The sequence below is a fragment of the Colossoma macropomum genome, unplaced genomic scaffold (assembly GCF_904425465.1).
Source record: "Colossoma macropomum unplaced genomic scaffold, Colossoma_macropomum, whole genome shotgun sequence".
Taxonomy (NCBI): Eukaryota; Metazoa; Chordata; class Actinopteri; order Characiformes; family Serrasalmidae; genus Colossoma; species Colossoma macropomum.
In genome coordinates, this window is record NW_023494792.1 from 45765832 (window position 1) to 45778795 (window position 12964).

The 12964-nt window shown below is 38.3% G+C and overlaps 1 protein-coding gene across 2 annotated transcripts in view; it reads left to right on the forward strand.

Annotated features, from left to right (window-relative positions):
• The window catches only part of LOC118812377 (copine-8), a 180591-nt gene that overhangs the window by 52625 nt on the left and 115002 nt on the right, over positions 1-12964 (forward strand). For both annotated transcript variants that reach the window (XM_036577347.1, XM_036577348.1), the window contains exons 3-4: positions 4410-4456; positions 7715-7818. In XM_036577347.1, coding sequence (XP_036433240.1) covers positions 4410-4456; positions 7715-7818 — 151 coding nt within the window. The remainder of the gene's footprint in view (positions 1-4409; positions 4457-7714; positions 7819-12964) is intronic.

The following is a 12964-nucleotide window of genomic DNA, read 5'->3' on the forward strand; positions in this document are numbered from 1 at the left end:
CTCAAACACTGATCAGGGTGAAATGTGGCAAATTGACCTCAGTGACCAGAGCGGAGCCCAGTTTCTCTGCTTGAAATGTGGCAGTTGGCTTGTTCTGCACCCAGGCTACCATTACATAAGAGAGAATATAGGAATGGAATGGAGATAGATGAAGAGCAAGTAAGGATTTGTCATAGAGGAATAGAGGTAAAAGGAGAACAAATGGTTCTGACAGATAAAAGCAGTGAGACAGACAGAGAGAGAGAGAGAGAGAGAGAGAGTGGGTTCTTGTACTTCAAAAAGAGCACGGAGACTGTAGACTGATGCGTCCAGTTTCTCAGTTGACCAAAAAGCAGATAAAAGTCAGCAGATTTTTGCTAATTTTGAGCATAACTCCAAAATGCTAGCCAGTACATGACTAGCAAACACAGCTTTGAACAGTTGTGCCCACATAAATTCATAATGTTTTTTTATTTAAACCCCAAAAAATGTTATTTAATTGCAGAAAATATGTTTTGATAGTGACAATTTTTTGTTACACACTGATTTTCAGACTTCAGGACATTTTCACTTCAAAACAATGGGATCTAACAGCTCACCAAGTGGCCATATGGGACAGGGATGCAGTTTCACTTCCTGCTTTAAAATACAGGGGTGTGGCTAAAATAAGGCTCCGCCTATGGACTAAAACTGTTTCGGTTTCGGTTTGATTTTAAAAGAAATCAAAAACATCTTAAAAAAAATGATAAAAAATGCAAAAAAGTAACTTTTATTTTCATAAGAGTGAGTTTGGGACAGCCGTCTCCCAAAAAGTACCCTATATGTGACCATTTTGTATACATTTATTGTATTGCTACCTCAGTAATACCTTGGGTTTAAATAGATCATAACATAAACCTCGTAAATATCTATGGTCGAAATAGTTTAATTACTGTGGGGCTGCAGTTTCAACTAATATAGACCATTTGAAACGTTATTGTCTGTTCAGGTAAAAGAGTGGCTGACACCATCACCCTCCACACAGGCAGGAGCGCCATATCCATTCTACCAATGCTGTAACCAGCAAACCGGGCTGGACTAATCCCTCCAGGAGCAGAGCCGGACACCACAGTCGTAAACAGCTACGGTGTCCTTTCTGGGGATAGAGAGACTGTTTTCCATCGCCAGTCCTCAGTCTGCTAACCATCAGCATGAGCTGTACTGATGTCAGCCATACAAACATGCATTCATGAGATCAGGCACTTGTGCTGAGTTTAGGCCTCTGTAATGCTGAGTGCTGCTGTCCCCAGTCTCTTAGCATTAGTGGACCTCCACTGGCCAGCAGAGCCACCATGGCTAATGCAGCTAATGCAAGTCCGCGTATCTCAGCACAATGTCTATCCTTCTCAAATTACATTGGCTTATAACCTTTTACAGCCACATGAAGTGAAACTGCATGAATCCAAACACTTTAAGTGAACAACCAATGCTCAGAACTACCTTACGCATTAAATTCGAGTTCCTTTTAGTCTAGGACTGGTACAAATACACTAGCGTTCATAAGTTTGGAATCACCTGTTGCATTACTAGCCAAATTTTATCTGTTTTATTTAATATTTTAACTTTTTTGAGGACAACAAAAAGTTAATGCTAAATACTATATTGTAACTGTCTATAGTAATTTCTTGTCAAGTTTTGATCTGCAATTTTACAATACAAGGTGATAGAAGATGTCTAGATGATTTATTATTAGTTCTCAATTATAAATTATTATTATTAATATTAAAAGTACTAGTATCATAGTAGGACCACTTTACACAAAGGCCCAACCAACATAAAAACATGCGGCTGAAACAGATACCAATTTTAAAGGGGAATTCCACCAACTTTGCAAAATCTTTGCATAATTATATGATTGTGATGTAGTCACAATCATATATGAGTCTGAGTCTGAGTCAGAATTATGAGTCTGAGTCAGAATTGTTCACAGTGGTGGTGATAGGAGCCAAACAGACATCATGACTCCTGGTTCCTATCACCACCACTGTAAAGAAACCTGAGTTAGTAAGTTTCTCTACAAAGAACCATTTAACATCAAAATACTCCGAAAGACTTACATCTCAGTGACTGAATTATGCAGAGATGTGAAAAATCAGTGTAATTCCCCTTTAAGGAAATTTTAACTTACCAGTTCAGTCTATATGTTAAACTGGAGGTCTTTTATGTTTGTTCCTTAATGCCACTACTATCGTTTTTGCCTTAATTGTGAGTTTAAATCGTAGTGATGCCGTGACCAAAACATGCTGTTTTCTGGCTTGTTGTTGGTCAATAATATCCCAGTAATGACAAAATTACTGTTCTTTGAAATCAGATAATAATAGTGGCTAGTCAATATCATTGGTCTCTACTTTATACATGTGTCTGCAACAAAATTGGTTTTATACACTAGTCTAAAACTTTTGAATAGTAATGTAAGCTTCCATTGCAAGATCTGTTGTGAATGTTAAATAAGACCATGTCTTATGAATGGAACAAATATGGTGCAGTTTGATTAGTCTTGTAAAGATCTGTCATGGAAAAATAGTCCCACCTACAGAATAATGTTGTCCTTTGGCTTGTTTCCACCTACACACTTCTTCTGGCTCTCTTTCTTCCCCTTCTCAGACATATATACACTCACATATGCACACACACAGGCCACCACACATGCTGGACAGAGCTCTGTGAGAGCTAATACTGCTCGCAGACACTTCAGATGCTTTTGATCTAACATGATGGAGGAACCGTATTTCAAGCCAGGGTCACAAGGTTTGCCTCCCACTTGCTTCGTGTGCAGAGAATCAAATGTGCAGTCATTGCATGAAATACATCCATTCTTCCATATTTGTCTACTCATGCCTGTTTTGTCCTTGAGTTTTCAGTCGACCTAATCATGCTCTGTACACAAATCTGTTCTTTCGTAGCTACTGTTGGACAAACTTTGCAGTACATAGTCAAAAATTCCATTCAACCTAAAGAGACCCCTGCTGAAAACATAGAAACCATTACATGTTTCTGTTGGTTCTTGGTGGTTCTGTAGTGTGTTTTGGCATTTCTTAACTTGTTATCTTGAGATAACAAGTTAATTTTCTTGTGATCTCAAGATAACAACTTGACTAACTATTACTACTACTACTATTAATGTTAGTAGAATAATAATTTTGTACGTAGTTTGACCAGAGGAGGATGGGTCCCCCCATGTGAGCCTTGGTTCCTCCCAAGGTTTCTTCCTCAGCTCTGAGGGAGTTTTTCCTTGCCACTGTCGCCCCTGGCTTGCTCACCTGGAGGATTTACAGTTCATGTTGAAACTTTGTTCTAAACGGATTTCTGTGAAGCTGCTTTGTGACAACATCAGTTGTAAAAAGCGCTATACAAATAAATTTGATTTGATTTGATTTGTTATCTTGAGATCACAAGAAAATTAACTTGTTATTTCAGAAAAGAACTTTTGTTATCTTGAGATAACAAGATAACTAACTCGTTATTTCGAGATAACAACTTTTTATCTTGAGACAACAAGATAATTATTTTGTTATCTCAAGATAACAATCCAGAAAATTATAACTACCTCTTGGCCTCTCTGGACTTCCGTGTATATAGGACTGACATATACACTTCACATAATGTAAATGTTTTATACCTATTTACAGGTTCTACATAGATACACTTTATTTGCAAAAAGGTTTAAAATACCCTAAAATACCACCTATTGAACAGTTCTGTAGGGAACCACAAAGTGGTTCTTCTATGGCATCATGCAACAAGTCTTTTCTAGCACCATTATGTTTAAGAGTGTATGAGTACGCCAAGACCATTTTTTAAGTGTATTACAGTATGAGATTCATAAGTACAGTCTTAAATACAGATGGTCCTTAATGGTTCTTGAATTGAATATATGGTTCTAAGAAACTTTCACTGGTATGGAGCCTTTACATTATAAAAAGGTTCTTTAAACACTCACACATCTTGTTTACAAAAATGCTCTTTATTCCATTGAAAGGTTCTTTAGGGAACCAAAAGTGATTCTTCTGTGACATTTCTACAGAGAACCCTTTTTGGCACCTTTATTTTTAAAAGTGAAGGGGTGTAACAGAGAGAGAAAAGAGAGAGAGAGAAAAGAGGTTGTTCTTGTCTTGGATAAGTAGTGACTCAAAATCTATCAAACTTTATAACTGTATTATAAGCCTTGTATCTGAATGCATATCTTATCGTTTAAAAGGTGGAGATAAACACCCCTAATTATAACTCAGTTAAAGGAAGGATGTCGAGCAAACGCGAGACTGAACCTCTTGGCTGCGCTTTTTATCTTCGGCTCACGCGCCGAGTGCACTTTATGTCTTCTGGCATTTTCAACTGCTCTCTGTTTTTACCTCGTTTATAACGCTGTCTCTGTTCTCCTCTTCCTCCTGCAGTCTGTGTGCTCTACACCCAAGGCATCGGCAACAAGGAGTGGAGAGAGGTGAGTGGGGCGCCCCGTCAGGCGTCTGCCAACACACACCCGCATGAATATGTATGCATGCAAATGCCAGGCTGAATTACTCGTCAAATAACAGTCTCAATAATTCATGAAGTCATTTCTCGCTCACTTCTTTTTCTCGTCTTTTTGGCTAATCAAAAAGATCAGCCTCTCCACATAGTCATTAAGAGGGGCTGTACGTGTGTTTCAATCACGGCCTGATCAGATAAGATATGTGTGCTGGGGAATGTCGGCATGGCTCAAATCATCCAGCTTTTTTACCTCCTCCCCCCCTTCACACGACATGTGTCGTGACTTATTAGTTACATGTGGAAATGGGTGAGATTATTAAGCTTCAACATTACAGATCCAACTGAAACACAACAGACCCTGTAGGTCATTCCTCCCACAGGACAACAGACACTTAAAAATAAAGATGCCAAAAAGATTCTTTGGGAAAAAAACCTTTTGGTTCCATGAAGAACTTTCAAATGGATGGTTCTTTGAAAAACTCAATTCAAAGGTTCTTTAGGATAGCAGTAGTGGTCCTCCTGTGACATCACCCCAAAGAGTGTATGTCTGCTTTCTGGAAATGGTAGACCAACATGAAATTTCTTGACCGATGTCGATGCTGATTTTAAGCAGCTAAAAATTCCAGTAACAAATAATATCAGTCAAGACACTGAGGCTTGGGGGCTTTTATTATATAACATTTCAAAAGACGTTAATAGAGCTTAATCGTCAGGAGTTTCAATATCAGACAAGGGAAGGCTGCAGTGACTTAAATAAGAGCTCTTTACAACAGTGGTGATGAGAATTTCTCTGAATACACATGTTGAATATTGAGGTGGATGGGCTACAACAGCAGAAGACTTTGGGTACCTTTCCTGTTAGCTGAAAACAGGAATCTGTTGGCACAGGCTCCCTGAAACTGAACAGTTGGAGAAACATCTGTCTAATGAATCTAGATTTTTACTTCAACATGGAGATAGTAGGGTCAGAATTTGGCAGAAACAACATCAATCCTTGGACCCAACCTGTGTTGCGTGGACATATAACGCAGGTGGTGGTGGTGTACTGGTAATGGTGATGCTTTCTTGGCACACATTGGGCCACCTAATACCAACTGAGCATCATTTAAATGCCACAGACTCTCTGAGTATTGTTGCTGACCCTTTGCATCCCTTTATGGCCACAGTTTACCCATCTTCTAATGGCTGCTTCGAGCATGATAACACACCTTCCTGTAAAGTATAAGTCATCTCATCACAAGTGTACTTCAGTGTACTCCCCAGTCAACAGCTCTGAATCCAGTAGAGCTCTTTTGGGATGTGGTAGATCAGGAGATTCACAGCACGAATGTGCACCTGTCAAATGTGCAGCAATTGTGTGATGCAGTCGTGTCAACATGTACAAGAATCTCTAAGGAATGTTTCCACCACCTTGTTGAACCCATGCCACAAAGGATACAGGCTGTTCTGAGAGGAAAGGGATGTTGTACACAGTATTAAAATGTTTCTAAAGTGGCCAGTGAGTCTATTTTGGTTGAGCCCTACTGTGAACTGAAAGCTGTAAATTATACAGAGCCACTTGTGTGTGTTTTTGTACTGACTGGCGTGAGACAGACGCTTAAAAACAAACAGAAAAATGGAGCATTGCAGGTTTATGTATTTGTCTTGACACAGTAGGAGAGTGTCTTAGCTGGTGACTGAGCGTGTGAACTGTTTCTGGAAATGTTGTAGTAACTGATTCCCAGCTGTCGAATGATAATGAGCTCTAAACAAGTGTGGACTTAGACATTGAAGGCTAACACTGCAAGAAGGGCGAATTATACAATTAGTCACCATGAGCAACTGGCAATATCAGTCTCAAATATATAATTACCTTGCTAATTAGGAACAAACACAGGCCAGCAAACACCAGACTTGCTCAAGATGTGATGAGTTGATATTGTATCAGTGGGACCATTCTACTGACTTCGTTTAAACGGAAAAAAAAAACTATTTAAAAAAACAAGGAAGTATTATGATCTGTTTAAACCCAAGGCATTAATTGAGATAGCAATAACATAAATATACAAAAAAAACATCATTTATAGGGTACTTTTTATTGGCAAGTGGCTGTCCCAGGGCCCTAAGTTTCAACTTATGATTTTTTAAAGATCTTTTTGATACTTCATTATGTTTAATCAAGTTTTCATGTCACTTCCAAAACCATTTTGGTTCATATGTGAGCCTTATTTTAGCCACACCCCTGCACTTCAGAGCAGGAAGTGAGTCTGCATTCCTGTCTCTCATGGCCACACAGTGAGTGGTTAGATCCCATTGTTTTGAAGTAAATGTGTCCCAAAGTCTGACGGTCTTTGTGTAGCCTTAAGAATTGTCACTACCAAAATATATTTTTTGCAAATAAGTAAAGCTTTTTGGTATTTTAATGAAAAATTATAAGATTTGATGTGTGTACAGCTGTTCAAAGCTGTGTTTGCTGTGAATGTACTGGTTAGCATTGTTATGCCTAAAATTAAGTAAAATTGTCACTATCGAAACATTAGGTAAAGTTTTAGAGGCAGTATTACTATACTGGTAGTGACAAATTGCAATGTTTAATCATTTGTTTGGAATAAAATAAACATAATTAAGGTATAAGGTCACTCAGAGCAAAAGGATTTTAGACTAAAGTCCAACTCAATTAAAAGTCCAATTTGTGTTTTCAACTCTGATTTTGACCCATTTCAGTAGAATGGTCTAAGAAAAATTTGAATCATAGGCTTAGTTACTCATCTGTGAGAAGAAATATGCTGTGATAGGGCTTCAGTATGTACTCGCATAGTATAAATTTTTAAAAAAATTTAAAAGCGCTTTTATTGTGAATGACATTAATTAATGTAAAACAAACTTTAAAACATAATAACTTCCTATAACCTTATGCCTTTGCTTTTGAACAGGTAAATAGCATAAATGTACGATGTTGAACTCTCAAGCAGGGGGGTGTCCACCAGTATGTTTGATTGCCTGCCTTACTTTCATCTGAATAATTTGCTTTTGTTGGATTAGAATGCTTTGATTCATCAAACCACTCACAGAAACTCTTGTCTGAAACTGATTGGTCTGAATGTAAAAACACTGATTTCTTAGAGACTCATTTACCTATTGTAGCCTTCAGTGTTATCAGTATTGCAAAGGTGAATATATTGATAATAATTAAATGATAACATTGTCCAGTCATTCTTCATTGTGTTGGATGTGTTTGTGTTTCTTTCAGTTCGGCAGGACAGAAGTGATCGATAACACTCTAAATCCAGAGTTTGTGCGCAAGTTCATCCTGGACTACTTCTTTGAAGAGAGACAGAACTTGCGATTTGATCTGTGAGTACAGTTAGTTTCTCTTAGTGCATGTGAACTAATGCACATGTGTGTCTTCAGGCAGATACATATGTGTGCCTGTGTCTGTGTGTTTTCAGTGTGGATCTTTTCTTGTGCACCGCAGACTGTCAGACTGTGCATTTAAACATGCAGACATTAGAGAGAGTCGTGAGTGTGTGTGTGTGTGTGTGTGTGCGTGTGTGTGTGTGTGTGTGTGTGTGTGTGTGTTGATGGATTTTTGGACTGATGAAGTACAGGCGTTGTGACAATGTACTGTTATTGTGAGATGCCACAGTACACTTTTCTGAGCATATCATGGATCTTGTCTGTACTTAAAGAACACTGACTAACTGCGTGTTTTATTATAAAGAGAGCGTAATTAGTCTTGGTTAACTGAATTCAGTGTAATGAAGCCTGTGAAATGTCATCATTGTATTCATAGTTTTGGATAGTAGTTTTTAAATGTGGTGTTACTGCTTTGTTGTCTGTTCTATTCTATCCAAGCTTAAAAAAACTGAATATTCTGATACATATTGTGTCGTGAAAATGTCTTGAAGGTTTATGATGTTATATTTTTGCCCAGCCCTAGGACTGATGTATGATACGTACTTTGGCCACACTGTAAATTGGTATTGTTATGCCATTAAAGGTCTTTTAAACTGAACTGAACTGAAAACTTAGAGAGAGAGAGAGAAAATGATTACTTCCTGTCCTATCATAGGCAGGGAGGGAAAGAAGGAGAAAGAGAAGAGAGGATGTGTTGACATGTAAAGAAAGAAAGCGAGAGGGAGAATAGCAAGGGAAAAAGAAAGAGAAAGAGAGAAGAAGAATGAGATGAGATAAGAAAAGAGAGAGAGAGAGATTAGACAAGATGGAAAAAGAGGGGGAAGACAAGAGGCAAAGATAGAGAACGAGAGAGAGAGAGGCAAGCAAGTTGTGGTTTCATTACACAAACCTGATATTGACAAAAAATATATATACATTTTGATGGACAAAGCAGCTTCTATCTCTCTCTCTGTGTCACTCTCTCTTTTTTGGTGTGCATAACCTTTTAGAGACCACTGTGGCACCACTGTAAGAAGAGAGTAAGCATGTTTACATCGGATGTGACAGTGGGTACATTTTTCATTTTAGCCAAAGGGCCCTTTTAATTGTCAAAATAAATGTGACAACAGTTTTGAGAAATCATGTTGTCAAAGTCAACCTGAGATCAAAATGGACCATTTTTTACCGTGTTAGCTCATGTCTCTGGTCATATTCAGCATGACCTGCCTGCTTCAGAGAAGACTTCTGATTTTGATTACATCACTTTGCACTAGTGGGCTATATTAATCAATAATATCACTTTCACCTCCCCTCCCAGCTTATTATCAAGAGAAACGCTCAGCTTGCTAAGGGATCGTCCTTGACTCTGTGTTTCACTCAGAAATATGTCAGAGTACAGAAGGAAAATGTGTTCTTTGTGATTTCTGATTCATGTTGACTTTAAAGGCCTTTTAGTCTCTGCAGTAAAGACTAGACCACCTGTTGAAGATCTATTGTAATAGGCATCTGTTGTCTGTTGCTCATTGTAAGAGCACTATAGGGTGGCGAATGTTTGGTCATGTTGTCATTTGTCAGTGTATGTGTGTGTGTGTGTTTGTGTGTGTTTGTGTGTGTGTGCGTATGTGTGTGTGTGTGCACGCACAAGTGACTGAATGGCAAAAGCACATGCAGGGCTATAAATAGTGTATGGAGAGAGAACCCTAATGTGGTCCAGTCAGGCAGAGAGAGTGTAAATGGGGAGTTATTTGTGTGTGTGTGTGTGTGTGTGTGGTCTATGTGCGTTTTTTCCCCGAAGGCTCAGTCGAGTGTGTGGGCGGACAGCAAACCATACACCAATCCACTGTGAAGGCTACGCTGACTGTGTGATGCTAACATCCCTCTCTCTATCTGTTTTCCTCCTTATATCTTTTTCTCTCTCTCTCCCTTCTCTGTCTTTTGCTCTCTCTTCCTTTCTCTCTCGCTTTCTCTCTTTCCCTGTCTTTTCTGTCTTTCTTTATCTCTCTTCTTATGTTTCTCTTCCTATCCCTATCACTTTTTCTCCCTATATCTCCCTTCTGTCTTTCTTATCTGGCTCTCACTGCCCCCACCCCCCACCCACCATTCTCTCTCTCCACCTCTCTCTCTCTTGCTTTCTGTCTTTCTCTATCTATCTCTCTGTCATTCTATTCTCTCTCTTTCTCTCTCTCTCTTCCTCTCTTTCTTTCTGTTTGTCTTTCTCTTACTCTTGTCATCACTTTAACTCTCTCTCCCTCTCTCTCCCTATGACCGTTCTCTCTCTCTTTCTCTTGCTTCCTCTCTTTCTTTCTCTGTTTCTCTCATCCTTTTTTGTCTCACATTCTCTCTTTCTGTGTTTTTCTGTCTCTCTCTTCTGAAGTGAAGTTGAAAGGTTTAATTTTTCAATAGAAAAAAAAAGATGGATCCCATGTTTCAATGTCACTACCAAAAGTTTTAATCCATGGGTGGAGCTTTATTTTAGCCACACCCCTGCATTTTAGAGCAAGAAGTGAGACTGTATCCTTGTCCCTCAAGGCCGCATGGTGAGCAGTTAGATCCCATTTTATTTGGGGTCCAATGTCTGTAAATCAGTGTGTAACATTAAGAATTGTCATTACCAAAACACATATTTTCTGCAGTTAAATAAACTTTTAGAGTTTTACATAAAAAAGTATTATGATTTTGTCTGTGTACAGGTGCTGGCCGGTGAGTTAGGCTCAAAATTAGCTAAACTTTTCACTACTGAAACAGTCAACACCAAAACATTTGATAAAGTTTTGGTAGTGTTGGAGTCGTTTTGGTAGTGGCGAAATGGGATGTCCAATAAAATATTAATAATAAACAATTAAGACATGAGTTCTCTTAAAGCAAAAGTCTGAAAGTTTCCACACACACTACCAGAGTTGTGTTAAATTTAATGGTGGGCGGTGTGGTGGGAGTGAGTTTAGGTGTTAGTGAAGTCATTTCTGCACTTCTCTACAGAACAAGCTGCCTTTTCGTTTCCAGCTGTAACGTTTGAGGTGGAATTTTCCTGTAAGCGCTTGTGTAAGCAGACACAGAGGGGGGAGTTGGGGTGTCGGAGTTAGCGGGATGTTTGTAGACGTCCTGTTGGTTTGTGTAAATGTCAACTTGTGTACAGCTCTATTCTAGCCTTCATTTCCAGGCAATGATGTTGGCTGGGGCTGTTGTACCACTGATCTATAATCAGTCCTTCTGTACTGGAGAAGGAGTGGTATGTTATAAATAAGAGTTTCTTTCATTAAATCAGACTGGACACATGGTTAGGGACATTTTAACCACTTTTGCTGCCCGAATAGACATTGTGTTTAAACATTCCAATGAGGAAATATTTTATTTATTGTTAAAGAGGGCACGATACTACTGTCCTTTTCTGACACCAATCCTGATACTGAAACCTTAAGTATCAGCTGATATGGATCTGGTATTTCTTCTTTAAAAACTGCTATGCTTTAAAATGAGGTACTTCTAATTTAAAGATAATCTAAAAGTAGGCTATCATGCTGATCTTGATATTTCAGGATAGATTTGTTACAGGATTGGATAAGCTTCGTTCTTTTCTCCCTCCAGTATCTGATCCAGAGTTTTCTGTTGATAACGGCCAGATACTGATACCTGATATCGGATTGGTGCTGCCTATAATTGTTGAACAAAAACTAAAATTAAAAGAAGGTTTAATATTTGTTTACTGCATCAAGCTAGCATAAGAGATAATCCAAACATACTCATTTGGTTGATGTACTGACTTATCTATGTGTTTTAAGTGTGTGTGATTTAAAACACTACTAGTTTTCCTACAGAAAAATAATCAACAACTGATCAATACAGAGCAATAACTCGCATCTGACATTGCCATTTGCTTTAACGTGAGGCTCAATATCATAAGCTTCTATCTCTACAGTGTCTGGAGATCTACATCACATACTCAGTCAAAAACAGATGTAAAAATGACAAGATGATGCATGATTTATTTCAGTTTTTTTTCCAAACAACCTAAAATAATAGAATAAAATAGTAAAATAAATATGAATATGAGTTTGGGTATCTATGTTTGTTAACTACACCCATCCTTACACAAAGAGGGGTTGTAGCTGTGGGTTGAGTGCAGTTTTCATAAACATCCAAAATTATTCATTGACATACTTACAGGATAAACTTACGCTAAGGGCCTGTTTACACCTTGTGTGAACATGCATTTTCGGTGATCGGATGACGTTCGGATTTCATTTTGTAGCAGACTACAACATTCAAAGAGGGTCAGAGACGGATCTTGATCACATGTAACTTAAGTGTAAATGAAATGCATTTTTGTTATATGCATACAATTGTGTGAGCTGACTAACAGGTGAAAGAATAAACAATGAAACAAAAAATGGAGAACAGAAGTGGCTTGGGCCCCAAACTAACAACCTTCGTTCACAAGAGGCCGATGAAAGTGTCCAGGCTAAGCTTGTCCACTCTTATAGCAATGTGGAAATGAGTAAACAAAAGTGAAACAGGCACAACATACGTGTTGATGTGCTTTTTTCACATGGGAAACATACAATCATATCTCATCTTGTCACACTGGGAATATTTATCCAATATGATCCAGACACGAAGCACATGTCAATGCAAGGTGTATACAGGCATTGTGGATACAAAGCAAATGTTAAGGCAAGGTGTATAAAATCCATCATGGCAGCCAAATGAAATTAGTGGCAGGTCAAGGTTTTATTCACAGATTAAAGTTTTCTCTGTGGGTTTGTTAATCCATGTTTAAAATTAAGTGGTGCAACACAACTCGATTTAACATAAAATCTCGAATAACAAATTCTTGAATAGCTCTATTTACATTAATCCTTGTTGGGGCAGTCTACCCTAAAACTCTTTTAATAACTTTTTTTCACTTTCCACTTAACACTTTCTTGCATGGTGTCCACATTCACCATGGGCAGTTTATAATTTAAAGTGATATTTAGAAAAAAAGCCCACATTTTTATGCTGGATGTGTTTTCCATCATAAAAAATGTGTGCTGGAAGGGTTAAATATTCCCCATTAAAAATACCTGAATGCAGCCCTGGGACATGGAAGTGAAAACACAAGGCCAGA